The sequence below is a fragment of the Musa acuminata genome, chromosome BXJ2-8 (assembly GCF_036884655.1).
Source record: "Musa acuminata AAA Group cultivar baxijiao chromosome BXJ2-8, Cavendish_Baxijiao_AAA, whole genome shotgun sequence".
Classification (NCBI taxonomy): domain Eukaryota; kingdom Viridiplantae; phylum Streptophyta; class Magnoliopsida; order Zingiberales; family Musaceae; genus Musa; species Musa acuminata.
The window spans coordinates 7,383,574-7,411,372 of record NC_088345.1 but is presented as its reverse complement, the minus strand read 5'-3'; the positions used below and the strand labels follow the sequence as shown (position 1 = coordinate 7,411,372).

Below are 27,799 nucleotides of genomic sequence, written 5' to 3'. Positions count from 1 at the left end.
AAGAGGGATCAAATTTCATTTATCTTCTTTATCTTTTATAATATATATATATATATATATATATATATATATTAGAAATATATAAATTTTAAGAAAAATATTTTATTGTTCCATAAAAGATATTTTGTTCATGCATAAACCGATCTTCTAATAATAGAGTTAGATCAGTTCGAGATGTGACACTTCTCATTTTGACATGCTTCTATTGATCCTGAATCTTCAAAACTTGTCATCTTAGGTTTTCAACTCTGATAAATAGATACATATATAGAAAAGAACTATCAATACTTATCATAAATTTGTTAATAACTTTAAGTATAATTTTATTAACCCGTGAATCCACAAGAAGACGAAGAAATATATACCGATAACAGAGAGATTTTTTCTAATAATAAAGAGATTTTTTTCACTGCATGAGAAAATCTTTCTGCTCAATCGAAGAAATCTTTTCTTTCACTATATATAAATAGATTTCATGTGATACTAATTAAAATGTGCTTTTTTTGTTTCTATCATTTCACTCTTCGTTTTATCATATACAACCTACTTTCACAAGCTATCACTTGCGTAGTTGGACACTCTAATAGAGATTTATATTGAGAGAACTCCAATTCTGATACTCTTCCTTATTTTACTTAGATTTTTTTTGTCTATTATTTTTAATTACGTCTTTTTCATGTTTTCTTGTGATTGGATTGAGAAGCCCCATAAAGTAAGCATCTACATAAACTATATATATAATTTTTATATGACTAAGAATATTGCACTAGCGAGGGATACAAACATTTCATTGGAGATGATTGATACAACTGGCTTAATAAACTTTTTATTATTTTCATTTTTATTTGTTATCAATGTACCTAAGTTACTAATTTATTTTTAGATGAAATTAAAATGCACGTGTTTGCCTCATGTCAAAAAAATCTTGATATCTAAACTTATTTTATAAATATATTTTAATATGAGAATTTAAGATATGATGATTAATTTTCATTTTAAGTCACTTATATTTTACTGTATAATTCCTTAAAATATCTAAAAGGGATTGTAAGAAGTTTGTAATACAATCATAATACACAAAGCATAAATGTTGAGGACCACTGGTCACCCCATTGTGCTCACATTTGTCTCTTATCACGATCTTCACCTTATCGTGAGGTCTAATTGCCTTTATATGACCGTCTTTATCTCGTAAGGTTTCGACGTCTCCTCTCCATCGTGAGTCCCATCGATAGTGTTGATAAAAGATAGATCGAGAGCAAGGAGGTGATCGGGCCCACCCCACACATTATGATTGTGGATCTTGGTGGAGGAAAAAAATAATAATCATTAGCCAAGGATCGAATGATGATAGGAGGAACGAGAATAAAGGAAAGTGCTGAGTGAAGAAATAGAGTGAATGACGATGGGGAAAGGTCCAAGATAGTTAATCCATCACTAAAGTGGGAGGGATGAAAGAAAATGCCAAAAATAGAATGATGGGTATGAGATTGATTGTAGGTAAAGATAGGAGAGAAGATAAGACAATCTAAATTTGAGCGAAAGACATGAAAGCAAAGAGAGTAGACAAGAAGCTAGTAGAGGACATAATCATCAATGAATTCTTAGAGGCTATAGGCCAACAAGAGAAAGACAAAGACAATAGATGAGGGTGTTGTGGCAATGATGAATGAGGGGTGAACATAGTTGAATATCGAAGATAATCTCATCTTTTAAAAAATAAAAGGTATTACGTGAATAAAATAAAAAGAGAACATAACATTTGATATTTTAGATGAGTTATAAGTTATTTTTCTAAATTTTGTTACTATTCTAGATAATAATAACAAAAATATAAAAAATAAAAAACCGATTAAAACATGGTTTAAATTCACAATATAAATCGATAACTCATTTATGGATGTTATGATAAATAAATTGATAATCGATCGAGGTTGTTTTTGGAAATCGAAATAATTGAACTCTATGAAATGAAATATTGTTCTAGAGCCATAGTGACCCAGATTTGATATTTCCATGGCTATAAATCCTTTTTTATAATCAAATTATAGATTTAATTTTGTTTACCTTTACTCTTTTTCTTCTGTGTTATCCTACTCTCTGTTTTTTTTATTATTTTGGATTCGGTTTGACTTCTCTTCTTGATAAGGACCATAAAATGACGAAAAAGATAATAATAATAATAATAATAATAATAATAATAATAATAATAATAATAAAGGGGGCGCTAAGTAAAAATGATATTTATTTATGGTAAATCGCCCAATAATAATTTTACTTGAGACACAAATTCAACAAGCAGACAATACTGCAAGACTATGACATGTATCCACGTAGAAGACGACTGTTGACATTGGTCGATCAGACCAATCCACTGTCATGAGGCACTCCAGCCATCGGCAGCCATTGATCACCCGAAATGAAGTTGCTGACAGTAAAATTGATGGCGTCGTTGGCGCTGATCACAAGGTATCCTGGCCAGTCGACGCGGCCGGCCGTGCCGGAACCGGGACCGCTGTTGTTGTACTCTGCGTAGTACAACGTGTTCAGTGCGAGGTCATCGCTGTTCCATTGCACCCAACCTGCAGGCTCGATCAGCGAATCCATGTACGATTGCATGACCACGGTCCTCGAGTAAGGCTTCCACGGTCGGCCGAGGTACGTCATCGGCGACTCCTGTGATTCCAGGCAGAGGGCCGTGGCGGCCAGATCAGCCGCGTCGAGGAAGTTGCAGGACTGCATCGACGTGCCGGTGTTCTGGTTCGGGTCGGTCCGGCCTTGCGCGGTGATGGTGTTGATCTGGCCAGGGAGGGGCAACCGGGAGTAGACGTTGCAGTTCTGGAACACCACCGCTGCGTTGCCGAATATGTAGTCCACTGTGCCGTAGATGTCGCACTCCCTGTAGAACTGCCTCATGGAGTGGGTGTAGAGCGTGTCTTGGTAGCCCTCGAAGCTGCATCTGTAGAAGGTGGACATATCTGCGTTGTTCAGGACAGCGACCGCTTGGTACTTGGCCGGCCCGGCCGCGTTTCGGAAGGTTATGTTGATCGCCACGAATCCATGTCCGAGGGCGACTACAGGTGAAAGACTTGTGTCAGGTAAAGCATATCTTGGGAATGGTAACCAAGCGGTCACGTACCAAAGGTCGAGGAGGTGAAGGTAGTCCAGCCATCACCGACGCTATGGTTGCCGGTGATCACCGTCTGGTTGATCCCATCGCCGATCATCATCAAGTGTTTCTTATGCTTGGGGATGACGACGTACTCTTCGTAAACCCCGGCGGCGACGTATATCAAGTGGTAGCCGGTGTTTTCGTCGTGGTCTACGGGGGCCGACTTGACCGCGTCTGTGATCGTCACGAAGTTCCCACTGCCGTCTTGGCTCACCCGCACGACGTCGTTTACCAGGACGGCGTCGGTCGCCTGAAGGAGCCCCCGCCCGCTCCACTTCTCGAACAGCTCCCTTTTCTGGGCCGGCATCCTCAGCGGTAGCTCGCCGTCGCGGCCGACGGCGACTTCGTGGAATAACAGTGTCTTCCTACGTGGGACTCTGGAGTGGCTGACGTTCCTGTTCTTCCTGTGCGGCTCCCAGGCCCGCTTGAAGAGTGCAAGGGAGACGCCGTAGAGCTTAGTGCTATTGTGCATAGGGACGGAGAGGCCGTTCTTGATGGACCACGCCGACTCCGTCGCATGCAGGCCGTCGGAGCAGGTGTGCTGGTTGGTGACCAGAGCTGACAGCAGGGTGTGCACCTTGTCGGCTTGGTGGTCGAGGAGCTTGTCGGTGTCATTCAGTGTGGTTTCAGCCGCGGTGAGGATGTCGATGTTGAGCTCCGACAGGAGCTGGCAGTCGAGGAGGGCCAACGAGGCAGTCGGCGACAGGTTCGACTTGTGAGCGAGGTATCGGTTGATCAGATGGAGGAACTTCCTGGCATTGGAGAGGGACTTGGCGACGGAGAAGCGGCCATACTCGTACAGGTTGTTGGATCCTCGTGGGGGAAGGACCGTCTTGCAGAACTTGGGGTCGAGCGTCGAGTTGCATGCGGTGGAAGGGTCGACAGGGGCCAACAGAGGAACTACGGAGACAACGGGACTGAGGAGGAAGAAGGAACTCAGGAGGAAGAAAGCAATGGCGTCGGAAGCCATGATGAAAGTGGTGAGGGCCATCGAGTATGCATGTATATATATAAGGGGATGAGAGGGGCTTCATGGTGAATGGAAATCTGGTTGTCTTCATCTTCTTTGCGTTTTCCATTGTGATGACAAACAAACTTTCTACATAGGTCAACATTAATGACCTAAGAAATCAATCAACCATGTTCAAGAGAAGGTGGAAACCATGTCAAGTAGTTTGTCTGCGAACGAGCGATTTAATGGCGAGGGCTAACGAAAAGTTGATGTTAAGAAGGAATGATGACTTGGCAACACGAAAAGGGACTTGCCTTGAATCTGGTATTGTTTGGTAGAAAGCTTTTGATTTAGAAGGTAATATTTGACTGATGGGATCAGATATTTGATTTGACCTCAAGAATCTGTGCACTGATTCCATTGCTTTGATCAGGATATAAGTTTTAGATATCAAGAAATGAGGTGATTCTTGTATCAACGTCTGTAAAGCTCATGAAAAGATGGTTTTCGTTGTTTAGTTCATCATCTCTGCAAGTGGATGGTGATATCTTTCTTTCCAAGGACAAGTTCGAAGCTCCCCTCGATGACATCTTTTAATGAGTTCACTAATAACATGGAGCAGGTTAATCTTCTTACACATCAATCAATCAAGCTCGCTTCACCCCGGCAAAATACAAACTTGGAACTGTCACAGTTGACCATTTTTGACGCCACGTCAGAATCTAGAAAAGGATTAAGGGGTCGAGCAGTAAGTTCTGAGAGGACAAAATGCAAATGACAGCATACAACTTCGACGCCATCTCGTCGAGATCAATTCGAATCACTACGACACACGTCGCAGACCACACTTCCCTGTAGATGATACAGTCAGCGGACATCTCTCATCTCTGTAAATAATCTAAAGAGACGAGATTGTTAGCAGCCGAAGAAGAACGACAAGAACTCCAGATTAGTTTAATGCTCTCCGAAGATACGTTTGCAGAGTTTGGCATGGCAAAAACGCAGCAGAGCTTATGGCTCCTAATCCATCAATCCACGTGGCTTCGCCCGGCAAAATAATGCTTCGTTGGAATCGGTCAAACACCGCAATCTGTAGCAGTCGACCAATATTTTCTTACCCGCTAGCAAAATCTAAGGAATGATTAACGGATAAGTGAGAAGATCTGACATAATAGAAAGCAAATGACAGCGTTGGCGCTACTAAAAGTATCAGCATACGACTTGCAACTCCAGCTCATTAAGATCGATTGGTAACACACTGACACATGTTTCCGACCACATTTCCGTATAGATTCTCAAGATTCTGTTGTTCCCTCCAAAACCAAAGCCTCTCTTCTTCTTCCTCCTCCTCTTCTGCTAATTGCGCCGAAGAAAATAAATTCTGTAATCCGCTGCAATGGCGGGAGGTGCAGTAATAAGCAATGGCGGTGGCGGCAAGGAGTATCTCGGAAAGATGAGTTCCTAGCCTGCTTCGTGGCCAACTCCGGCGGCCTCATCTTCGGCTAATCGTTAGCGTCACTCTCATCAATTTTACCACCGATTCCAAAATATAACATCAGTGGATAATTAGGGAGAGTACTCGTCGTTTGATTTCGGGGGGTGTCACGTCCAAGCTCAAGCTCTTTTCGTCCGTTTATTACAGGGAGAACGAAAGAAAGATGGACGGGAGTGTTAGCATAAAAACTAATCCGAAAGTCGATATCAATATACAAAGACAACTTGACTCGTATTCTCATATTTTCCTATCCTTCGTAGTATTACTATAACCAGTGGATTAGGGGCAAAGAAGAAATAAAAAAAGATTTGTAATCTTTTATTGATAGATTTACGTGACTAAGGAGAGATGAGAGAAGATATGTAATATCTCAATAATGACACGTATTCTCATCTCTTCTTATTTATGCATTATGTATCGAGGTATTATCCCTCTTATAGGCGAGAGCAAATATAGATTAAGTAATTGAGATAATCCCTTGTATCAATGTTATTTCATAAGAAATTCTATCATTGAACTTCTGATAACTATTATCAAAATCTAATTATATATAATCTATCTAACATAGTTAGATATAATCACATAATCTAACATTTTCTCACTTGACACAAATATTGCTAATATATAAAAAAATTAAAAATAAAATAAATAAAATAAATTTTTATTTTTATTTTTTTATTTAATTAAATTCTAAAACTTTAAAAATATTTTACACATGTGCATGAATTTTATAAAACATGTTAATAAGTCCAATAAATATAACAATACAGTATTAAGTCTGACTAGTAATACGAGTCATAACGATTGTTTGTCATTAATGTTATACTTCTTTGTATGTATCATAACACTATTAATCATTCGTACTACAATCCAAAATGATAATTATAATTTATCTTATTAAGATAATTTTGTTACCAAATTTAATCATAATATGTATATGCATAAATATGAATAGAAAAATAAAAACAAATAGCTTTAAGTATATAAGCAATAATGCCAATTATAATATCCACTCACATCATCATATCTTTTATGGGTTGCTTACAAATCCAATCATAAAAACATATTCCTTTAAACATTTTAGATTGAAGTCCTAAATGGATGGATTAACAATTAGAACTCTAGTTCTTAATTCACATTAATTATTTTTAGATTTTTTTTCTCTGACCACTAAGTACTTTATATCATAATACATAAAGTTACAGTAGTATTTGTCATTCTTAGAGGAGAAAACTTTTACAATCATAAAACTTGACTAGTAGTCTCAATGTCACAAAATCAATTTTTATTATTAATAATATAATAATATATTACTTTCTATTTTTTCTATAAATTACCCTTCCAATTCGTATAGATATAAATCATAAAATGAACTTCCTATTATTAAAAAAATTTATAAAATTAGCACATGAAAATGTCATCATTTTAAGTTGATTTAATTTCATATATGTGAGCATATAATCCTTCATCCTATCTAAATATCTTATTATTTTATTTATAATCTTTTAGTATTTTCATTCCTAGATAACTCTAATATTAATTTAATATTTTAATTATAAACTAATATCTAATCTATCATATGCTTAAACATATAATAGACTTCCAAATGTACATGAAGAATATTTTTTTATCTTATATTTTTCTAAGTTATTTTAAAAATATTTGTTTTAACTAATTTTTTTAATTTTATCATTTGTTGAAAAAACTGTATACTACATCTCTAATACTTTTAATATATTTTTTTCTAAGATAGTCCTAACAATTATTTAGATCTATTTCTAAATATCTCAATGCTAATAACAAAAGTTGCTTTAATCATCATATCTTAAAATTGTTAGTGAAAAATTTCTTGGTTCAATATAATAAACCAAAATCATTATTGATAAGTAAAATATTATCCATATATAAGACCAACATAATAAACTTGTTTCCACTGATCTTCAGATATAAATAATGATCAAGAAACTTTATTTACAATTATTTAGAGGCTTGTTTAAGATCATAAATAGATTTTCTAAATTTACATATCAAATTTTATATTTTTTTAATTTTCTCTAATTCATTGTTAACCCATATAATTCTAGATCCCTATTCAAAAAACTTATTTTCACATCCATATATTGTAACTCAAAATAATAATGAGCTACTAATATTACGATGATTCTTAACGAGTTTATTTTAAAAATTAAAAAATCTCATTATGATTGATGTATTATTTATGAGTAAAATCTTTGACCATAAGTCTACCTTTTATATCATTTGATATTATCCTTTGAGTCATGTTTATGTAACAGACTCTTTTATAATTATTGAATAATTCGACAAGTTCTCAAGCATTATTCTGACCTATCAATTTTAACCCTTCTTTTATTGTACCATATCACTTTTTAAAATTATTATTTTTTATAACTTATGAAAATAATTAGATATTCTTTTATTCCTTTATCATAATATATTTATGGTAGATATATCATACAATAATTGAAAATGACGCGTCTCTTTTCCATTTGAGATATTCTTAAAATTACCGATTATGATTATTTTATAAGTTCATCCACAACGATATCAATATAATGCGGGAATTCAGTAATATTGTTTTGTTATTCATTTTTATCAAATCATTTAGTGATTTAAGGAATAATAATCTTTCGAATATAAAATGATAAATGAATATCAACCTGTATTTTTTCAATATTAAAATTAATTTTTTGAGATTTGTTTTACTTTTATTGATTTGTTATTTACATATAATATAGTAAAATAATTAAAATTATGATCAGATTTATCATAACTATCATATAATTTATTACTCCTATCAGATGTAATAATTTTTATTTTTTTATCTAATTATTTATCAGCAAGTATGGGTCTCGACTCACCGTAGCCATCCGCATTCCGTTCTTCCAGCAACTCACCGGCATCAACGTGATCATGTTCCAATGCGCCTATGCTATTCAAGACCATCGGGTTCGGGAATGATGCCTCCCTCATGTCCTCCCACATTCCAATACCAAAAATTATAAGTTCATTATTATTTTTTTTTTTTCAAGAACTTTGGAATCTAATACATTATCTTTTACTATCTAATATATTTTTGGATTAAAGTACACTTTAACCCCCTCTGATTTTGATTATCAACGTATTAAGTCTTTATAGTTTACTCATATCTAAAATAATCCTTACATTTTCAAAAACATAACATATATGTCCATTCCGTCAGGTCTAAGTTAATAGATGTTAGAATGTGATATGTTGACTCACAATAAAATATTAATATAATAAAATTTATAATTTATGATTAAGATTCAATTTAGCTCCTATGGTTTTGGTCATAAAAATCTTAAGCCCTTATGGTTTACTCATGGGTAAAATAACCTCTACATTTTAAAAGACGTAGTATATAAACCTCTTTCGTCAAGTCTAAATAAGCTATAACATTTGTTAACTTAGACTTGACAAAAGGGGTTTATATGCTATATTTTTTAAAATATATATATTATTTTAGACACTAGTAAACCATAAGGGTTTAAGAGATCCATGACAAAAATTATAGGAGTTAAAATAGATATTAACTCTAAATTGTACATGTCATTATATTAATAATTTATTATGAGTCAACATATCAGGTAATCAGAATCTAACGTTTGTTAACTCAAACTTGACGGGAAGAACTTATATATTATGTTTTTAAAAATATTAAAATTATTTTAGATATGAGTAAACCATCGTAGCTTAAGACATCAATGATCAAAATCAAGCTAACCATCATAACTTAAGATTATTATTGTCATCAAACTTCTTTTATCATCCCAACTTAGAAAGGAATAATTTGAAAAGCTACCCAATTTTTAAATAAATCTTTCTAAATTCATACGAGTTCGAATGATCCAAATCAAATGTTACAGTTCTAGTACTCCCCATGAATATAAAGTTTGTTGACAATAATCAAAATAATATCGTCCATCATCTCTTGAGATCTATTATCCCACATAATAGAAAATAGCATGATGTCTAAAGAATACTCTACTACTTTACAAGCTTAAAATCTTTAACAATTTATATAAGTAGACCAGAGATGAGTATGAAAATAATCACTAATAATTGTATTTAAGTCAAGCTCTCAATATACTTGCTCTAATTCCTAATTTTTTTTTGGAAAATGTTTCCATAAATCCTAAATGGAATTTTATAGGATTCTTTGTCAATTGAGTTCCTTCTCTATTCTCAATGATATATTCTCTTCTAATTATATATATACATATATATATAAATATATATGTACATATATATACATATACATATATACATATATATATATATATATATATATATATATAATATAGTCATTCATAATAAAAGAAAATTAAAAGCTAGGAAAATTCATTTTTCAGATTTTTTTTTCCTACAACATACTGAAGTATAAAGTTAAAAGACCACAGTAAATATTTTTTACTGTCCAATAGAAAATTGTGCCCCAAACTTAACAGTAATTTAATTGGATGTTTATTTGTAGACAGGTAATTCTACTCAATTATTGTACCCTTCTAATAAGAAGGAAGGTTGAATAGTGGGCACAGACAAGACGGTGCGAAAAGGTGTACTTGCCAAGAAAGTTGACGTCATTAGACTCTTGCTTCATTTTTCTTTTGTGTCTCACCAAAAGAGCTTGCGAGAGAGGGGGAGGGAGATGGGAATGGAAGGGATCAGCCACCGGAAGCTGCACGTGAACGGCATCAACATGCACGTGGCCGAGAAGGGCGACGGCCCCGTCGTCCTCTTCGTCCACGGCTTCCCCGAGCTCTGGTATTCCTGGCGCCACCAGATCGCCTCCCTCGCCGCCCGCGGCTACCGCGCCGTCGCCCCCGACCTCCGCGGCTACGGCGACTCCGACGCCCCTCCCTCAGCCTCCGCCTACACCATACTCCACCTCGTCGGCGACCTCGTCGCCCTCATCCACGCCCTCGGCCAGGACCAAGTAACCTGCTTCCCAGATGGCGATGATGATTCCCTTTCCGATTCCTATATGTGTACCTATATCTTGATTTGGAGGACTGATTGGCACAGGTGTTTGTGGTGGGGCACGATTGGGGCGCGGCCGTGGCGTGGTGGCTCTGCATGTTGCGGCCGGACAAGGTGAAGGCGCTGGTGAACTTGAGCGTGCCGTTTAGCCCTCGGAACCCTCACCGCAGGACGTTGGACTCGTTGAGGGCCATCTTTGGGGACGACCACTATATGTGCCGCTTCCAGGTAGCTAATTTATTGTGTCCTGCCCGGTACCTGTTTGATCAAATGACCATTCAAGATTCGGTCGCAATTAATGTTGGATCGACTCCTTTACTGATCGGCTTGGTGGTTTTCACCTAATCCTGCACTGAGTTGTGATGGAGGTTTAGTAATCTTGAAACTTGGTATATATGTCCTAACATTGGGACCTGCCAGTTTCACGTTTTACCCATCTCGGCCACCACTTTGGCGATTGGACAAGCAGTAGAGATCACGTGAGCTCCACTCCCGACCGCCGACCCGCCTCTCCCTACTCTTAGATATGTTAGGGGTGCTATGAATCCATGATTTTTCTTACATACTGGAGATTGCATGTTTTGTATGATCAAAGATAAATAAGTTATAAGCACGAAATTTTTTTGAAACTCAAACCAGGATTATTGATATTTTTATTGGTTTTTAATACCCTATTGTTTTTATGAAAATTTCTCCTTTATTTTTCGAATGGTTTAGTAAGTTTATTTCCAATGGTTCTAGCCCTAAGAAAACTTTGATATGTATTTTTTTGCTGTCTAGCAACGAAGAGTCAGATTTGGGATAAGCAAAAACTAAAGTATATTAATGTCGCAAAATTCAGAACACATCTTAGTGTTGTTTCTTTTATACATGGATGATTCCTAAACCTATAGGCAATGATGATATAAAGATGGATGGCTTCCCCCATCGTTATTGTTACCCGGTTGTTGCATCAATTCAATCTACCCAATTTGGTGACAAATAACTTGAATTATTTGCTATATATAGGACAAGTTACCATTCCTCTTACATCCTAGGAAATTTCTGAAAAGCTGGTTAAAAAATGCTTAACCACATTATGCATTTGCTGAGACACAAGTAATTTGAGTTGGGCTGGCTTACACATTTATTGGTGAGTTAGGTTCAGATTTTGTGTACAGAGTTATATTCTCCATAAATCTCAACCGAGAACAATCAGAAACCAACACATCGCCATCCCTAGTTGTAGCTCGGGATTGTGGGTGTCATTTCTAGCATAGTTCCATAACTAGACAGTTCATGCGTCTAAATTATAGTTAGGTGATGTAACTTCTTACTCGAAAGAGTGAGAATGCATCAGTTCTATTTCTTAATCTTGTTCTTCATCTCTTACATTATACTTTCATGATGATGTATTAGGAACATGGGGCAACAGAAGCTGAATTTGCACAGATTGAGACTAGTTTGTTGATTAAAAAGTTCTTAACATATCGCAAGCCAGAACCCATTATTGTACCTAAGGAGAAAGGATTTGATGGTACTCTTGAAACTCCTATTGCCTTGCCTACATGGTTGTCAGAAGAAGATATAAACTATTTTGCTAGCAAATTTGAGAAGTCAGGCTTTACTGGAGGATTGAACTACTATCGGTGCTTGGACTTGTAAGTTTATTTAGATGTATCTTGCTAAGCATTGATTATTTATATGAGCTATTTTACTTGCATTATAGATTAATTTATTTAGCTGTTGCCTTTGATCTAACTACTTAATCAAGATTAGCATCTTCCATGGTTAAATAAACGAGAAAAGATTCATTAATTTTTATTTCTAATGATGATATATTTGGTTTAGATTTGAAAATCTCAAGTTCATGATTAATTGGATAAATATAAGCATTTTCAGTTGTCTATCTGCATTCTGTGAGACCTACAAATGAACAATTAGTAATTTTTGTTTAGTATCAAAGATGTTCAAGCATACAGGATGGATTGTTCGAGTGAAAACCAAGTGGTCTAATGGTTGCTAAACATTTTGTGTTCCATCTGACTTTACACCTTTTACGATTGCCTCGTATGTCTAAGTCTTTTGTCCTTGTTTTTTTTTTTAAATTAGAGAAATTTTTTGTCTACCAGAAATATTATGAATTATATCAGAAAGATGTAAAAAAAAAAATGCAAGATCAAAATAGTTCCAAGTATTCTAATATATAATGTTAAAGAGGATCTCATGATTATAGAATTCAGCAGGATCATGAAACTTCATTGACCAAATATTCAATTTTGCAAGTCAATACACAAGTTTCTTCTTTGTATTTCTCTGTTCATTTACTTATTATAAAAATGATTATAGGAACTGGGAGCTCACAGCACCTTGGACTGGGGCCCAAATAAAGGTACCTGTGAAGTTTATTGTTGGGGATCTTGACTTGACATACCATTCGCCAGGTGTCCAAGACTACATACACAAGGGTGGTTTCAAGAAACTGGTTCCATTTCTTCAAGATGTTGTTGTGATGGAAGGAGTAGGCCACTTCATCAACCAGGAGAGGCCCCATGATATTTCTGATCACATATACGAGTTCATTAAGAAGTTCTAGTCCTTCATATAAATACTTTCTGCACCTCTGTTAACAAGCTCTTTAACTTTAGTATCCTAAATAAATGCTCTCGTGGTGTTTAAATTGGAAAGTATAACTTACGTAATGATTATATAAATTTTGCTTAGCCAGTGTTTCCAATACCAAGAGTTTCCTCTGCACTGAGTAGTTGTTATTGTTGGCATCGGGAATGTTTGTCATTGGAAGTAGCTCGCTTTTTGACATCTGACTTGTAATTTAGGAGATTTTTCAGAAAAAAAAAAATTATTTTTGGGGTTTTTTTTCCGGAAAGTGCTCTCAGCTTTTAATTTTATCATTTGGTGTAATTTTTTTAATATCTTAAATACCTCATTTGGGTGGATATGGTCGGTCGTTGCGATGGTCGCCTCCATCTCGTCGCTCTGCCTTTATTGTCCTCCTTGACTCCCTTGGTTTGTCATCGTTGATGACTTTGTTGTCTTCAAGAGACGGAGACCCTTAAGAATGTTGCTGATGGCTCCCATAGTGACATCGTTGCATTAACCTTTGTTTATGCTTGTTTTCCGATCAGAGCTTTGGCAACAAAGAGATTAAACTCATGCATGTCAAATTAAAAATAAAATTCTCAAATGAACTAAACAATCCTTTTTTCTTTGACAAAATCGAAACAAAAGCAAAACAGCAATGATAACAGGAAATCCTTAATGCCACAACAGTACCATTTAGTTCTCATAAAGTAATTAGAATATGATATGAGGCGGCTTAAACCCTAAATCCCCTGCTGTTCCTCCTTCCTCTAGCCCTTTCAAATTTCCTTCCCTTGGATCGGACATAAGGCTTGGTGTTGCTGTGTGGAACTCCAGGTGCTTTACCAAAGTGCTTCACAGCTTCCCTGGCATTCTTTGGACCCCTAAGGAGTACCTGTTTGTTAAATTAAGCATACGTGAGAAACTGTTAAATTAAGCAAAGGCAAGAAATTTTGCAGAATGCTGAGATAAAACTAACAAAAATTATAGCTATGTAGACAAAGTTCAAAAAACACACTAGAAGATATTAGAATTTTAAAATGTAGCATAAATGAGAAACTGTCTGCATACACATCAACACAGTCATAATATCTTTAGTTTGTCATTAAGAATTTAATGCACTAATTTAGTGGACAGGGTATAAAAGAACCTAAAACTAAAGCCATCCTTGCAATCCATTTTATTTTCTAAACAGATCTTCAAAAATAAGAACCAGCATGTTCTTTTTTTTGTGTATTTTGCCAATAACAATCACATATTATTGAAAGCTTTACTCAGTAAAAGCCCATTTCAATAAAAAATTAGAAACAAAAACAAGATCTCCAAAACATCCAGTGTTCTACCTAGCCAATTATGATTGTTTGTACACTCATCACTTGTACTCCAATCATCCATACTGTACCCTTCTGACCTTTCTATCTCAACTTTCTCTTTCTCATTCTATCTTCCTGCCTCTATTGAATTCTATTTCTCAATTTCTCGCTCCTGTTGCAGAATCTGACAAATGAGATAACCATTATCCAGTTCTCATTAATCATCTCTCTCTTTATTATCCATGAAAACGTTGGCCTCTAGTATCTAGTTTCCCACTTTTGGATGATAATAAACTGTGAATGATCATCATATCTTGTTATTTTGATATTATCTGGGTTGTGTATGACTATATTATGTTTCAATATTTAGATATTTTGTAGCACATTAACTTAATACACTTATCACATCATGTTACATTTTGATATTTGATATAGTATGGCTCAACTTCATAAACTAGTCTAATAAACACTTGATGAACATCTAGTGTTTGGAAGTCCATTATATAAATTGCTAAACATTTTTTGATAGTTTGTGCTATGGTATTACATTACTGATCAGCTTCACCTGATCACCCACTACCGGCTATCTAATATCTCTACATGAAAATCACCTTAGCTATGCACCTGTTTTACAATAATCATTAAATTGGCTTCTATACCCAAATAAGGATGGCCTTAAATTTCACAGATCAATCAAAGAAATAAGTGACTATCAAATTGAAAAACATCATAAGAGCACATAAAAAATAAATACAATAATATAGTGGGATGAATACTGTAAGGAATCAAGAGAAGATAGAAAACGAAGAGATGCATAATTTGAGTTGCAATTTAGAAATTATCCTCACTCTGTTGAGAAGTAGCTGGATCTGCAATCAAGAGAAAAAATCAGGAGAAAGGAGGACAAATTTACTGCAAGATTCTGAAGGTTCTGTTACATGGCATTATAGCTGTAAAATGGATCAAGGCATCCCAACAACAGTCACACTCTTCTTCATTACATGAGCCACTTTGTATTTCCACAGAAGTTCTCATTGGTTCAGCATACAACACTAAACTAATTATAAATACAACCATCCGATCTAAATGTGTGGGCTGTCCAATCAGATATGAAGTCTCACACAGCAAAAAGCATCACTTGTGAGGAACAAGCTTCAAGAAACGTCAATTAGGGAGTCAATCTCATATAATCAAACAAAACACGGCTTGTACAAGGGTAGAAATAAAGCTTTTTTTAATTTTAGGAAAAAAAGGAATAAGAAAATGGATGACCAAAATAAAAAAACAACCAATTCAGGGTAGATTATTTTCTTCACCAAGAAAATACAAACAATTTGTGAGTGGAGAGATCAGAAAGAGAAAAGAGAGAAAACAAGAATAATAAGAGGGACCACACGAGCATCTGATATAGACATAATAAAGTTCCTTCAATCGAAAAACATCTAGGGAATCAGAAGTAAATTAACAATTACGAGTGTACATGTAAGTAAATTAATCAAAGGTAAGTCTCCAACATTTCTATAGATTTTTCCGGACTACAATTTAGTTTCTTCAGCAACTCACCAGGGACTAGTTCATTTGCAACTATGTAGCATATCTAAAATCATCAAAACCACTCCTCTAACTTCACAGAATGGAAATAGTAAGAGAATAAGATTATAATATGGCGAGAAAAACAAGACAGAAGAAAACAGAAGTAAGGAAAAAGTATACCGTGTTCTGCCCAAGAGGCGCCCGAAGAGCAAGCTGATCAAAAGTCAAGCATTCCCCACCAGCCTTGAGAATCCTAGCCCTCGCTGTCTCCGTAAACCTCAGAGCCGTCACCTTGAGCGCCGGAACCTCGTAAACTCTCTTATCGTCGGTCACGGTCCCAACGATCACAGCAATCTTATTATCCTGGTCGAGATCAAATCAATCAGGACGATTGCAAGTCACGAATCTCGGAATCTCTACAGAGAAGAACTAGAGGCAATGAAAGGTCCAACCTTCCCATTCATGAAAGTGATGAGCCTCTTGAGGGAGATCGGGGGCCTGTTGATCTTGCTCATAAAAAGCCTCTTAAGTATCACCGCATTGAACTTGCTCCCCGTCCTCCGCACCAAGAACCTATAGAGCTGATCCAACAGAGAGAACAGAAACGAATCCATCGTCAGATCTGATGTGAGAGCCAGTGAGAGAGCGCTCAGAAAAACCGAAATCAACGAGTGCAAGCCAGTTTAACCTTGACGAGAAGTTTGAGGTAGACGTCGTCGGACCTCGGGGCAGTGCGCCTCGCCTTCTTGCTCCGGCCGCCGGCGACGATATCGATACCCTGAAATGGACCAAGGAGAGAGAATCCCGAATGAGAGCACAGGGGAGAACCAGGGCTAAGAATCGAGAAAGAGTGTTCGAGATGCGATCACCATTGCCCCTCGCTGTTCCTCGGCTCCTCCTAGCGGCGCTTCGGTTCTAGGGTTTTGGCGCTCTGATTCCCAGCGGGTGGAAATGCTTCGAGGGTATTTATACAGCACCATTGATTTGGGTTACCAGGGGAAACTTATTGTCAAATCTTGAGCATTGGATTTCGATGGTGAGATCTCAACCGTTGGATGGTTGAACATGATGGGGCGTGAGGATCAACCTGCTGTTATAGTTAGAATTCCGAGAACGCCCCTCACATTTCTCCTAAATAACAATTGTATTTGATTTTTTAAATAAAAATAATATATGTTTTTTATTTTGATTAGATTTATAATAATAAAAATATTATATATTTTTAGAAGTATAATATAGTTTGGCAGGAGGCAAGGGAAGAAAGAATGGGCGCAGTAGATTCGAGGATGGGATGTGATCCTTCTTCATCGACTTTATTCCATCTCTATTCAGCTAAAACCTTTTTTGTGCATCTTATGATTCCATAAGCTCAATTTGCCCTCTAGAATTATACAAGATTACGTGCCGCAAATAGAATTCGCAGTTAAGTAAAATTTCTTTTTTTTTCGTCTCTGTATAGGAAACAGAATATATATATATATATATATATATATATATATAGATTGACTGGATCTTATGTAACAAGAGGAAAAAATATTTCTTTTCCTTCTAGTGGCAACGCAAGAAAACTGAAGTTTGACATATGCTTACACAAACAACAAAAAGAATGAGATCAAGAAGTTTTTCTTGTCTTTCTTAAAGAATAAAGAACATCTAAAAAAAGAGGTGATTTCTCTTACAAGTTACTATATACGTCTATACTTTCACCATTTACCTACCAACATATCTTTTTGTGGCTTTTGCCCGTGCAAATAAACTAATCTATGGTTTGATGTGAGCTTACAACTAGTTTAACACTCTTATATTCTACTCTATACATGTTCACTGTTTTAGCGTAACAAGCAAAAAAAATTGCACAAACATTCAATTACCAAATCTATTTTAACGGCCAAATTAACTTTTTCTGTCACTCCTTCAAATCACAAAAGTCTAAAAATAAAAATCTTTTGCTGAGTATAGTGATGATAAAAGTCTAAAATCAATCTCACAAAAAATGGCACGATCATAGTCCATTAATATATAAGTGTGATTTCATACATCATAATTGACTACTGGGAAAAAGGCGGTATGCATCCCTTCCAAGGATTTGCCTGCAAACGCTTGGGACTTTATACTTATTAAATTATTCCACTCACTCCAATCGTTCCATCTGTAACACAAACAAATTTCACATATGAGAATCCTAAAAATCACAAAAAAAAAAAAGTCATCAATGTTTGTAAAAAGAAATTGAACATCTAGTATTCAAAATCTGAATAAATTAATTGAATGCACATAATAAAATCATCACTAAAAGCATCATTGTTCTGCATGTTTTATTTCTTCAGCTGCCTTCCGAATATCATAGGAGGTTTGTACTTAACGAGATAAATTGAACACTCAACGGATTAGGTAATCAGAGCTGATGCTGATTCATCAGCTCTATCTACATGAGTGAATACTAGCATAGTAACACAGATGAATCAACTAGTTATTTGGTTCATAGGTTTTCTCGAGGTTGACCAGATCTCAACTTTCTTCTTATTACTATGGCTGCAGTTTGTATGCACAAACTTAATTTGTGGAGTTTTCACTGATGACTGACATACTATAATATAGGCTGGAAAGTGAAAATATGTGTCTCATACATTTATGTGAAAAAACAGAACGTGAAAAAGAATATATCTTGAAGAGAAGAAAAAAAAAAGAATATTTACAGAAATCTTTTTTATTTCAAGAAAGAAAGGAAAGAAGAAATATACCTTCCAAAGACCATCATTCAGATAGTGCATATTATCAACTCCAATTCCCTTGTTGATAGTCTTTCTGCGTCAAGAGCAATAATCACATTCTAAATTTAGCATATTTTAACAAAATAAAAACATGACCATAGGTTACAAAAATGAGGCTTTGGCTGCTTTAGCCACTATTTTATCGCACCTTTATGAAGAAACAGTTAAAATTGCACCGGTGTGGTGCCAATGAATGCCGAACAAAGTCACCATACTATGCAGGAAATCTAAGTAATCATGCATGCTATAATAAACTAATAAAAGCATTGATAGGTTGAATCAAAGTTGAGGTAATTTATTTCCATTCTACAATATGCCAAAAGACATTGATATACTGAAAGATCCTTGATGACACCTTCCATTGGAATATGAAGATGCAAAAATTCATTTATACCCTTCAGAAGACAGACATATTGATGATCTTGTCGGCAACTCTAAAGTATTAACCTTTCTTCTATGAATATTGCCACTGCTTCCTTCCATCTAAATGCATACTAATGGCATTAGCCATATCTCGAAGGAAGTTGCTTTCTACCTTTTTAAATAAGCACTGGTACTACTGCACTTTCTGAACTGTAGAATATGAAGGAGCAAAAGTTTTAAAAAATGTAAAGAACATACTGATGATACCATCCACAATTTTGGACTCTCCATGAATATGCAACTACTTCCCTTCCATCTAAATTTGTATTAGCGACCCTGAGCACAACTCTGAAATGATTGGTATCTACTAACTGAATATTGCTGCTAGTGCCCTTCTAGTCATGTAAGTCCATCAAAGGACGGAAGCAGATTTACCTTTTCTTTAAGAAAAGAGCACAGGTTAATTGATGAAAGAAAATAAGACCTTAGCATATAACAAACACGATATGCTGCCTTCGATGCATTTAAAAGACATGACGTGAAGTAGCGAGTATTCACTAAAAAATGTGGAAACCGATCACTTCCTTGTCATCTAGGAAAATGTGTCCTATAACACAAGTCTTAAGTTGAATGGTTTCAACTTTCAACCATCTATATAGAGACCAGAGAAGTGACTAAAGCACCTTTAAGATGCGAAGCAGCTCTTTCAAATTCCAAATTTACCCCTCTAGTTTGATCATATGTTCACAGTTAAAGAAGAAATACTGACTTGATGAGATGAGAATTTTGCAGTTTCAAGGTTGTGGTTTTCCATGTAGCTTTTAGCACTACAATTAACAGTTACAGACAAGAGGGGGAAAAACAATAATATAGGGTATGTCTACCTGCCGGGACCAACACAAGGAACAATGAATATCTTTTTGCAAAAAATACTGGGCCACAGATGTCTGGGCCAAGATCAGCCCAAAACATCTCAGCTTAGTGTGTGTGGCCTACCATTTTATGATGAGATTCCGTATTACCTATATTAGCTACATAATAAAATTCCAACCACTAATGTCTGACTATTTACCATAATCGTATTGTGCTAAACTGAAGAGTGCCCAAGTGGTTGCCTTTGGTACAGAAGTCAGTAACACAAAAAAGTTATGGTAATCCAACAAGATATAGGTTGTAATAGATAATAACACTTGCTTATTTTGGAGTAATATTATACGCATTGTTTAAGGTTTTGGTTGGACCGATCCGTACAACAGGTATTTACCAGTTTGACCATGAGCCAGCATGTGAACTATAAAATTTCACCTGGTATGTTACCATTACAGTTACTGTGCTGAGCATACTGCCTAGTATATTTACTAGTACCGAGTTGTACCAAGGAGAAACCAATACCCAACCCAAAATTTTTTCCTCTCTTACCCAAAATCCGCTTTCCTCCACACTTTCAACTCCTTCCGACTTCAAATTTTATTTAATTTCTTCTCTCAAGTGCTCCCTTTTTCCACCAAATTTCCCAGATAAATTGGATTTGGAGATTTCTCTCCTGCTATGGAGTGGATTTCTAGAGAACAATCTTAGCTTTTCTCCCAATAAAACTGAGTACCAATCATATCCTTATATTTACAACTTCAATTTCTTGCTTAAGAAGGGTTTTTTGCTCAAATTAAGGCTAAAATTTTTGTTTTAAGCATACATTATTTCTCTAAGGACAGATCTATGCATATTCTGTGTAGATTATTCGAATCTAAGCTATATCAGCATAGATCCGGACAAGATGGTACAAGTCCACCTATGATCAGTACAGAACCTTGCATATCTGATGGTTCCACGTATCCGATAGATCCATGCAAATCCACCATAGATCTGTCATTTTTCCATTATTCAAGTATAATTTTTTAAATTATGAACCTAAATCTTTGATATCTGTAGATAAATTTTTAAAATTGTTAAATCAATCCAGTTTAGAATAAGACATGATTTTACCAGTTAGTCCACTGGTCTTAAAATGAGAAGGATAAAAAAGGTGAACATATGAGCTACATAAAACAATTGAGTAAGAAAAACGTACATGTCTTTTGCTGATAGTTTTGTATACCCAATAGCCAATGCATGTTGCTTTCCTTCAGCCATTATGGCCTGAAAAGGGAAAACATAAACCTCTTATTATCACGATTAACACAAGCCACGATCTACCTTGCAGTGAAGTCAGATCACAAAAAACTACAAGTAATCTGAACTATTATTTTTCAAATACTGACTCTCTGATTCACTGCACAAAGAGTACATGTGATATAAGTTATTTTTTACTGATATTTTAACTCTAAGTCCCTGCATATCGAATTTTACTTTTTCCAATTGTTAGCAGAGTACCCACTAAGTGCAGCTTTATTAATCTAGTACCTCACAGTCAAGGAATGCAAGTATATGTAGAAAGGTTGCATGTCCAGATCTATCTAACACAGACTTGAGGCATAGTGACATCATACACCACAATAATATGTTACTGTTGGTATATAATAATTTATTAATTTATAATAACAGGGTTTCCACGACGAGTAGCAGAATTTGTTCAAAATATTTTTTTAAGCAAATATAGCTGCTCCTCGGGTCATCCTAATGCTGGGTCTACTAGGTTTGACAAGTCCATACTTGTTGGTCAGGACTCTGAATAATCAACTGAATTAAGTTCTCTGATGAATATATTTATACAAGCAGGATGAGACTGTACCACAGGTGTTTCCTCCAACACTTCCTCATCCAATGTACCGCCAGGGGATGTGAGACCAGGACACATTATGTTTGCACCTGATAGGACAAACTTGATAGCACCTCTGTCTACTTGAAACTTCTTCATTATATCTGGATCTGAAACAGAAAGTTGAAGAGCAAAAGAAGAAAATGATAAAAATGCTCTTTATCATTTCATGAAGACAAATAGCAGGAGAGGATCAATGCAGTTAATCCCACATGGTTGGGCCCTATGTGTAGTAAGCCAAAAGTCCAATATACCTATATATTGCTAGTGCTTGTCTAGAAAACTCACAGAGCTGATACGAAGTCTCGAATTTACTGTGAAGTCATATGGATTTATCATATATTAATACAAATAAGTGTAGATGATACACTTGTCCTTATGCATTCTGAAGCACCTGACAGCATTTAAATTGTCCATGCTACAAACTGTGAGATTGTTGGTAATATAACAAATATCAATTACAAATGGGTATCTGACTAGTCAAATCTGACAAGATTGAAGTTATAAGGACCTCAAATAGACTTATGTTCTATCAAAACTCGATGAGAATCTGAGCAAGAAATTCACACAATAAACAACAATTTTCCAATAGCAAATTTGAGGACCAAAATTTAGTTACTCTGGAAAGAAAAAGAGTAGAAGTGACACATTACATTGATGAAGAAGCCTCAGCGTTGGCATATAAGGTCCATCACGAATGTTGAAAAAAAGTGGCACATTATTCACCACCACAAGATTCAGATGATTTTGACTAGATAAAGAGAATAAAAATAATGTTAATTAGGCATCCACTTGTATACTTGAGTTTATTTTAGACAATTCCTAATCACTAGCAACCAGCAATATCATGCATACTTAAACAAAAAAATTATAAATTTGTTCAAATAAGTAAATCATTTGAAGGATGTTCAGTGCCTCAAACTTCCAATATACAGAGGTTGAAAAGTGTAAGAGAACAAAATCCAAAGAAAGAGTCTCTATAACATTGAACACGTAAGTTTGCTGAATGCTACATAATCAACACAAATACTAGGTTACAAAAAAAATCCAATATGCACATCAAACAAGAAGTCTCTATGACATTGTTAGGTTATTTCTTACACAAACCAGGAATACTTGTAGATCTTATCACTAAACTGAAGTTTGTATGCTCTACAAAAAGAAGTACATCCCTTAATTAAATAAAAACACCAACAAATTTATTAAAAAGACATTTGATACTAAAATTTTAACTATTAGAAATATCTAATAAAACAACAGCACAAATTTAACCAGATTGAGTTGTGTATGCAAAATTTCTAATTAAAATTCTAGGTTTTACAAATCGAAATAGGAAACAACATCTGCTGTTTGAAAAAAAGAAGTATCAGGAATGCATTCTAAATCAACGTTGATCAATTTGGGTGGTCAGAACAAAAGAATGGGTGATTGGTCCAAAGAAACTGCAAAATCAAAGATTCAAACTACAGAAAAAAATATAATAATGAAAATTTCAAAATAATACCTTAAACAACCACTAAAAAATTATATTTCCCAAAAATAGCATAATGCCAAGAGGAATAGAAGAGATTACTTGTAACCTATTAGTGATTCACATAATATAAATGCTACGGTATAGTAACACGCAGATCCATAAAAATGCTTTTTTTGCTTGACATGACTAAGTTCTAAAAGATGTAAGTGAAAATGCTATACTAACCATTTTGTAACAATCAGAGGTGCCTTTTTAGGGAGTATGTCGTCTAATAAAGGTTCAAGACCAGGGTACTGTAAGATGGAGTGATAATATCAGATATAATTATGCAAAGGAACAAGGAGGTGTGTAAGAGTTGCATTGCAGTAAAAGGAACACATTGGAGAAGAATTGAGTCTTCATTGAATGCAGACCTCATCAGCAATGCTTTGACGAATCTTCCTTTGTACGGATGCCTTCACTTGGTTTTGTGCAGATATATCCTCCAGGGAGAATCTTCAAAAAAATACTAGTACAATTTTCAGAAATATATGACTCAAGAAACATGAATTTCTAAACCAAGGTAAAAATCAACTCTTTTAGTTGAAGACAAGAATCAAATTTCATTCACATTAAATGCCCAAAACATATGTTTAGTAAAATGATGATCATGGACCTTTCGTTCAAACTTAACCTCCAACAAATTATAAAGAGAAATTACTTTTCTGCAAAACATATGTTAGGACTCTTTAAATGCTTTTCTGCAACTGAGATACAAGTGCATTCCAAGAAATGATAAATGCAATAGGAAGCTTTTGAAATGTGCAATTCAATTACAGACATAGTTAAACGATCCTTTCAATGGAATGTTATACGTTCCATTCAAAAGAAACTCAATATAAGAAAGCACGAAACTATTTAAATATCAATGATTTCATAGATTTCAACTCTTCTACCATAATCTTTTTTGACCCAACTAAATGCATGGTTGATATTCACTATGACAAGATATCTTACTTATGTAACAAGCATGGCTCAAAAGACTGCTTGGATCAGTCTGTATTAGATTGCATTTATCAATCTGAGGCTGAACCACACGCGGACCAAGGGTTTTACAGTCTTGTCCAGTTTGCAGGTTACTGCCTGGAAGCCTGCATAAATTAGGTGGTATGCCCAGTTTGAATTTATTTTTTTAGATTTTAGGGTTTAGAATTTTCAAAACTCCCACTTTCTTTCTACCTTAACCGAAAAGGGGTTTTGCCTAGTGCCGCTGCCTTCGCTCGTCACCTGCCATCACTTGCCCAATGACCCACGCAATACTTACTCTTCCTCTTCCTCCTCTTAGTTTGCACCTCCTCTTCTTCTTAATCTCCTCCTCTTCCTCATCAACCTCCTCGTCCTCCTCCTCCTTTTCTTTGTCTTCTTCTCTCCTCCTCCTTTTCTTCTTCTCCTCCTCTCCCTCCTCAACGTCCTCTTGCTCCTCCTCCTCCTACTCTTCTCTACCTTTTCTTCATAATCTCCTCCTCCTCTACTCCAGCTCTTCTTCTCCTTCTCCTCCTTTTCTTCTTCTTCTTCTCTTCCTCCTCAACCTCCTTTTCCTCCTCATCTACTCTGGGTCTCCTCCTCCTACTCCCTTCTTAGTGCCAATCAATATGCTAGCATACCATATGTCACATGCTAGTATGTACCATACCTATATCAGTTTGGCACCAGTACAGCTTTGGTGACTGAAATTTTGAACATGGTAGCAAGTGAACTAAGTGATATCACGATATAAAATAATGCTTCAAATCTTCACCTATGCATTACAAATCAATCTAAGTGGCGCATCACATATATGAGCCTGTATCATGATATATAATGTCCTATTTCCTAGGTGATTACGGCATCAACCATCTCATATTAATAGAGATATGATCCCCTAGATGGCTATGCAGATACCATGATGTATGAAGGCAATGATATAATCTCTACTAACCATTATTGATTACTTTTATCCTTTTTACAAAATCACAAATATTTTCTCATAGATTGTATAAAATATGATAGCTATACAAAGGAAAAATAAGGTGTGACTAAATTTTGCATCTCAAAGATAAGGATCCTTTTCATAGACCAGAGGAAACACAAAAGAACATTCACATGTGGAGAATGGCATAAGTAATTCATCAATATAAAACAATTCACCAGCCAAATTTATCTACTAAATCATCAAGTAGCTCTTCTATATGCTATCTACCAATTAAACCTCCTACACCAAAGCAAAAACATAAAAACAGAACTTCAGAACACCTATAGTGGTAATTCCCCATCAGCCCCCAAAAAGGAAAAGAGAAGAAAATGATCAGAAGGAAAAGAAAAAAGAAATGGAAAAGGAGTGTAGTATAAAACAACAATAATTTGCTTAAGCGAAACAGATTGGATAATGTCTGGCCTAAACCAGATAGAGCTGGATTCAAATATTTAGATACAGATATTAACTGGACCCAAATTCAGATGCAGTGCAAATGTGAATCTGTTAAATCAAAAGTATAAAAGAATTCATAAAAGACCTAGAAAAGCAGGATCTGGATTCAGATATCGGATAGTACTTGGATTCAAAATTGTATATCAATATACATACAGTCCATCTATTACACAAGCATGATGCTTAGCAAAAGAGAACTTCACCTGGTATAAGCAGTGAAAGTCTGATCTAGGAGAAGAGTATTAAGAGCAAAAAAATTATTCTTTTCTATAGGATTTGAGAATGTCAAAGAGAGAGAGAGAGAGAGAGAGAGAGACCACAGTAAAGATTATATGCAGATTCATTTAGGTTCTTAAGCATCAAACACAGGGATCCTGATCTCACATCAAACTTTCCATTTTCATCCCTTTTTTCGTTTATTCTTCCCATTCTTTTCCAATCAACATTTCAACGGAAATATGACCAAGATAGGGTAGCTTCCTCTTTTCTTACTTGCACAATGACTTTCCTATCTAGCTGTAATTATCAGCTGCTTATATGATTAATCATTATACTAGGGCTACAAATAAAACAATTATTTACGTTGCCATAACCTGCTTCGGAGCTTCACAGCAGCATCTACACTCCCTTTATGCATTACCAGTCGCAATGTTATCCATTCATCTCCAACTGATCCTTCTTCACCTCCCCCAAAATAAAAAAAATCTCACAATAACACATATATTACCGACAGCAGATAATACCAAAAGAAAATCAACATCACGTCGTAGGATCATCAGTCGATCAACAGACCTTTTAGAAAATGAATCTTGTAGTAAATAGTCAAATAAACCGATCATACAGCCTGTGAATCTATATGTGCAAATGATAAGCTAACAACGACCCACCAAACCCCCTTAGAACGACTAAAAGAGGCATTTGAAACAAACCCCAGCACAAGAAACAGTTGAACTCAGAGGTCGGTGAGTGAAACCCTAAAATCACACGCATTCATGGCGCCAAGAGAAACAAAACCCACACCATATCGATCGAAACATAAATCGGCATAACAATACCTAATCCGAAACTCAAAAGAAAGATTCACAAAGAAAAGGCAAAAAAAAGTTCAGGGGAATTAATATTTAGGTCTAGAGAGACGGCTCACTTTTTGAACATAGTGTAGAAGAAGGGGAGAGAGATCGAGCGAGGAGCAACGGATTGCGACGAACGAGAGGAAGGGGACGTCGGATCGGAGAGAGGAAGGTGTCGCTTGGAGATGAAGCGGATCGAGCCGGCAAGCGCACGTGAGTCGAACGCTAAAAGATAACGGGCGTCATAATAAAAACAAAACGTCCGGTATATAACGAACAAATAATGTTGCGGTTGTGCATAACTGTTACATAACGAAATGTAACGGGTCGTTATAAACTAGATTTTTTTTAATGGCATTTATATGCAACAGAAACGGCATTAAAATTATTCTTTTGGGAGGAGTTGATATGACTTGTTAACTAAAAAATTACAAATGTCATTAAAATTATTGCTCGAAATCACACATATGGCATTAAACATTAATGCCAATAGAGGAGAAATCAATTCAAATCAGTGGTTACACGTTCCATCACAATGGCACCATCGAGGGGTCCCATCCTTTTAGGGCCTTTCACTTTCACTCAAGCAGCTCTAATCTTGACTCCTTCAAGGATTGATATCACGAGTTCTTAACCTAAAAGATTGGCTATCACATGTTTCTTCACTACGTAATAATTAAATTAAGTATTTAAATTATTATTATTTATAGTTTTTACTAAGTTCTTTATAGATCTTCATCTTTTTTATTTTATTTTATTTTTAATAACTATATTCGTTGTTCTTTCTTATTTTAACCTCAACCGTTGAAATGAAGCCATGGACTCCGAAGCCTTACGTTGATCACACAGTAATGCA

At 35.5% G+C, this 27,799-nt stretch overlaps 4 protein-coding genes across 6 annotated transcripts; 1 reads left to right on the top strand and 3 right to left on the bottom strand.

Annotated features, from left to right (window-relative positions):
* Positions 1–2,361: 2,361 nt before the first annotated feature.
* On the bottom strand, positions 2,362–4,154 carry LOC135618443 (pectinesterase-like). Of its 2 annotated transcripts, XM_065119313.1 has the most exons (3): positions 3,529–4,154; positions 3,140–3,441; positions 2,362–3,074 (listed from the first exon to the last, which is right to left on the bottom strand). In XM_065119313.1, the coding sequence occupies exons 1-3, from the start codon at positions 4,140–4,142 to the stop codon at positions 2,362–2,364; spliced, it is 1,629 nt and encodes a 542-aa protein (XP_064975385.1). In that variant the 5' UTR covers positions 4,143–4,154. The 2 variants fall into 2 exon arrangements, with proteins under 2 accessions (XP_064975385.1, XP_064975384.1); XM_065119312.1 differs by having other exon boundaries at positions 3,140–4,154.
* Positions 4,155–10,220: 6,066 nt separating this feature from the next.
* Positions 10,221–13,340, top strand: LOC135618980 (uncharacterized). The gene is made up of 4 exons (XM_065120500.1): positions 10,221–10,594; positions 10,684–10,866; positions 12,037–12,278; positions 12,967–13,340. Exons 1-4 carry the CDS (start codon positions 10,307–10,309, stop codon positions 13,211–13,213), a joined length of 960 nt encoding a protein of 319 aa, XP_064976572.1. The 5' UTR covers positions 10,221–10,306; the 3' UTR covers positions 13,214–13,340.
* Positions 13,341–13,797: 457 nt separating this feature from the next.
* On the bottom strand, positions 13,798–17,024 carry LOC103993359 (large ribosomal subunit protein eL18x). The gene is made up of 5 exons (XM_009413388.3): positions 16,934–17,024; positions 16,753–16,842; positions 16,517–16,645; positions 16,245–16,427; positions 13,798–14,113 (listed from the first exon to the last, which is right to left on the bottom strand). The coding sequence occupies exons 1-5, from the start codon at positions 16,934–16,936 to the stop codon at positions 13,955–13,957; spliced, it is 564 nt and encodes a 187-aa protein (XP_009411663.1). The 5' UTR covers positions 16,937–17,024; the 3' UTR covers positions 13,798–13,954.
* Positions 17,025–17,994: 970 nt separating this feature from the next.
* Positions 17,995–27,167, bottom strand: LOC135618981 (uncharacterized). Of its 2 annotated transcripts, XM_065120501.1 has the most exons (9): positions 27,018–27,156; positions 26,467–26,551; positions 23,841–23,922; positions 23,653–23,720; positions 22,607–22,704; positions 21,927–22,063; positions 21,267–21,334; positions 18,806–18,869; positions 17,995–18,213 (listed from the first exon to the last, which is right to left on the bottom strand). In XM_065120501.1, the coding sequence occupies exons 2-9, from the start codon at positions 26,508–26,510 to the stop codon at positions 18,196–18,198; spliced, it is 579 nt and encodes a 192-aa protein (XP_064976573.1). In that variant the 5' UTR covers positions 26,511–26,551; positions 27,018–27,156; the 3' UTR covers positions 17,995–18,195. The 2 variants fall into 2 exon arrangements, with proteins under 2 accessions (XP_064976573.1, XP_064976574.1); XM_065120502.1 differs by lacking the exon at positions 26,467–26,551 and having other exon boundaries at positions 27,018–27,167.
* Between the last annotated feature and the right edge of the window lie 632 nt (positions 27,168–27,799).

Bases quoted from the DNA above. Each gene is read 5' to 3' on its own strand.
- LOC135618443 (XM_065119312.1), bottom strand. From the start codon at position 4,142: ATGGCTTCCGACGCCATTGCTTTCTTCCTCCTGAGTTCCTTCTTCCTC. The intron at 3,075-3,139 runs GTACGTGACCGC...TTTCACCTGTAG, and splicing joins CTTCACCTCCTCGACCTTTG to TCGCCCTCGGACATGGATTC.
- LOC135618980 (XM_065120500.1), top strand. From the start codon at position 10,307: ATGGGAATGGAAGGGATCAGCCACCGGAAGCTGCACGTGAACGGCATC. The intron at 10,595-10,683 runs GTAACCTGCTTC...TGATTGGCACAG, and splicing joins ACGCCCTCGGCCAGGACCAA to GTGTTTGTGGTGGGGCACGA. The intron at 10,867-12,036 runs GTAGCTAATTTA...ATGATGTATTAG, and splicing joins ACTATATGTGCCGCTTCCAG to GAACATGGGGCAACAGAAGC.
- LOC103993359 (XM_009413388.3), bottom strand. The intron at 16,646-16,752 runs GTTAAACTGGCT...CTGTTGGATCAG, and splicing joins ACCTCAAACTTCTCGTCAAG to CTCTATAGGTTCTTGGTGCG. The intron at 14,114-16,244 runs GTATACTTTTTC...TTTAACAAACAG, and splicing joins CGCCTCTTGGGCAGAACACG to GTACTCCTTAGGGGTCCAAA.
- LOC135618981 (XM_065120501.1), bottom strand. From the start codon at position 26,510: ATGCATAAAGGGAGTGTAGATGCTGCTGTGAAGCTCCGAAGCAG. The intron at 22,064-22,606 runs GTAATGTGTCAC...TTTCTGTTTCAG, and splicing joins GCTGAGGCTTCTTCATCAAT to ATCCAGATATAATGAAGAAG. The intron at 21,335-21,926 runs GTACAGTCTCAT...TTCCCTTTTCAG, and splicing joins TGTTGGAGGAAACACCTGTG to GCCATAATGGCTGAAGGAAA.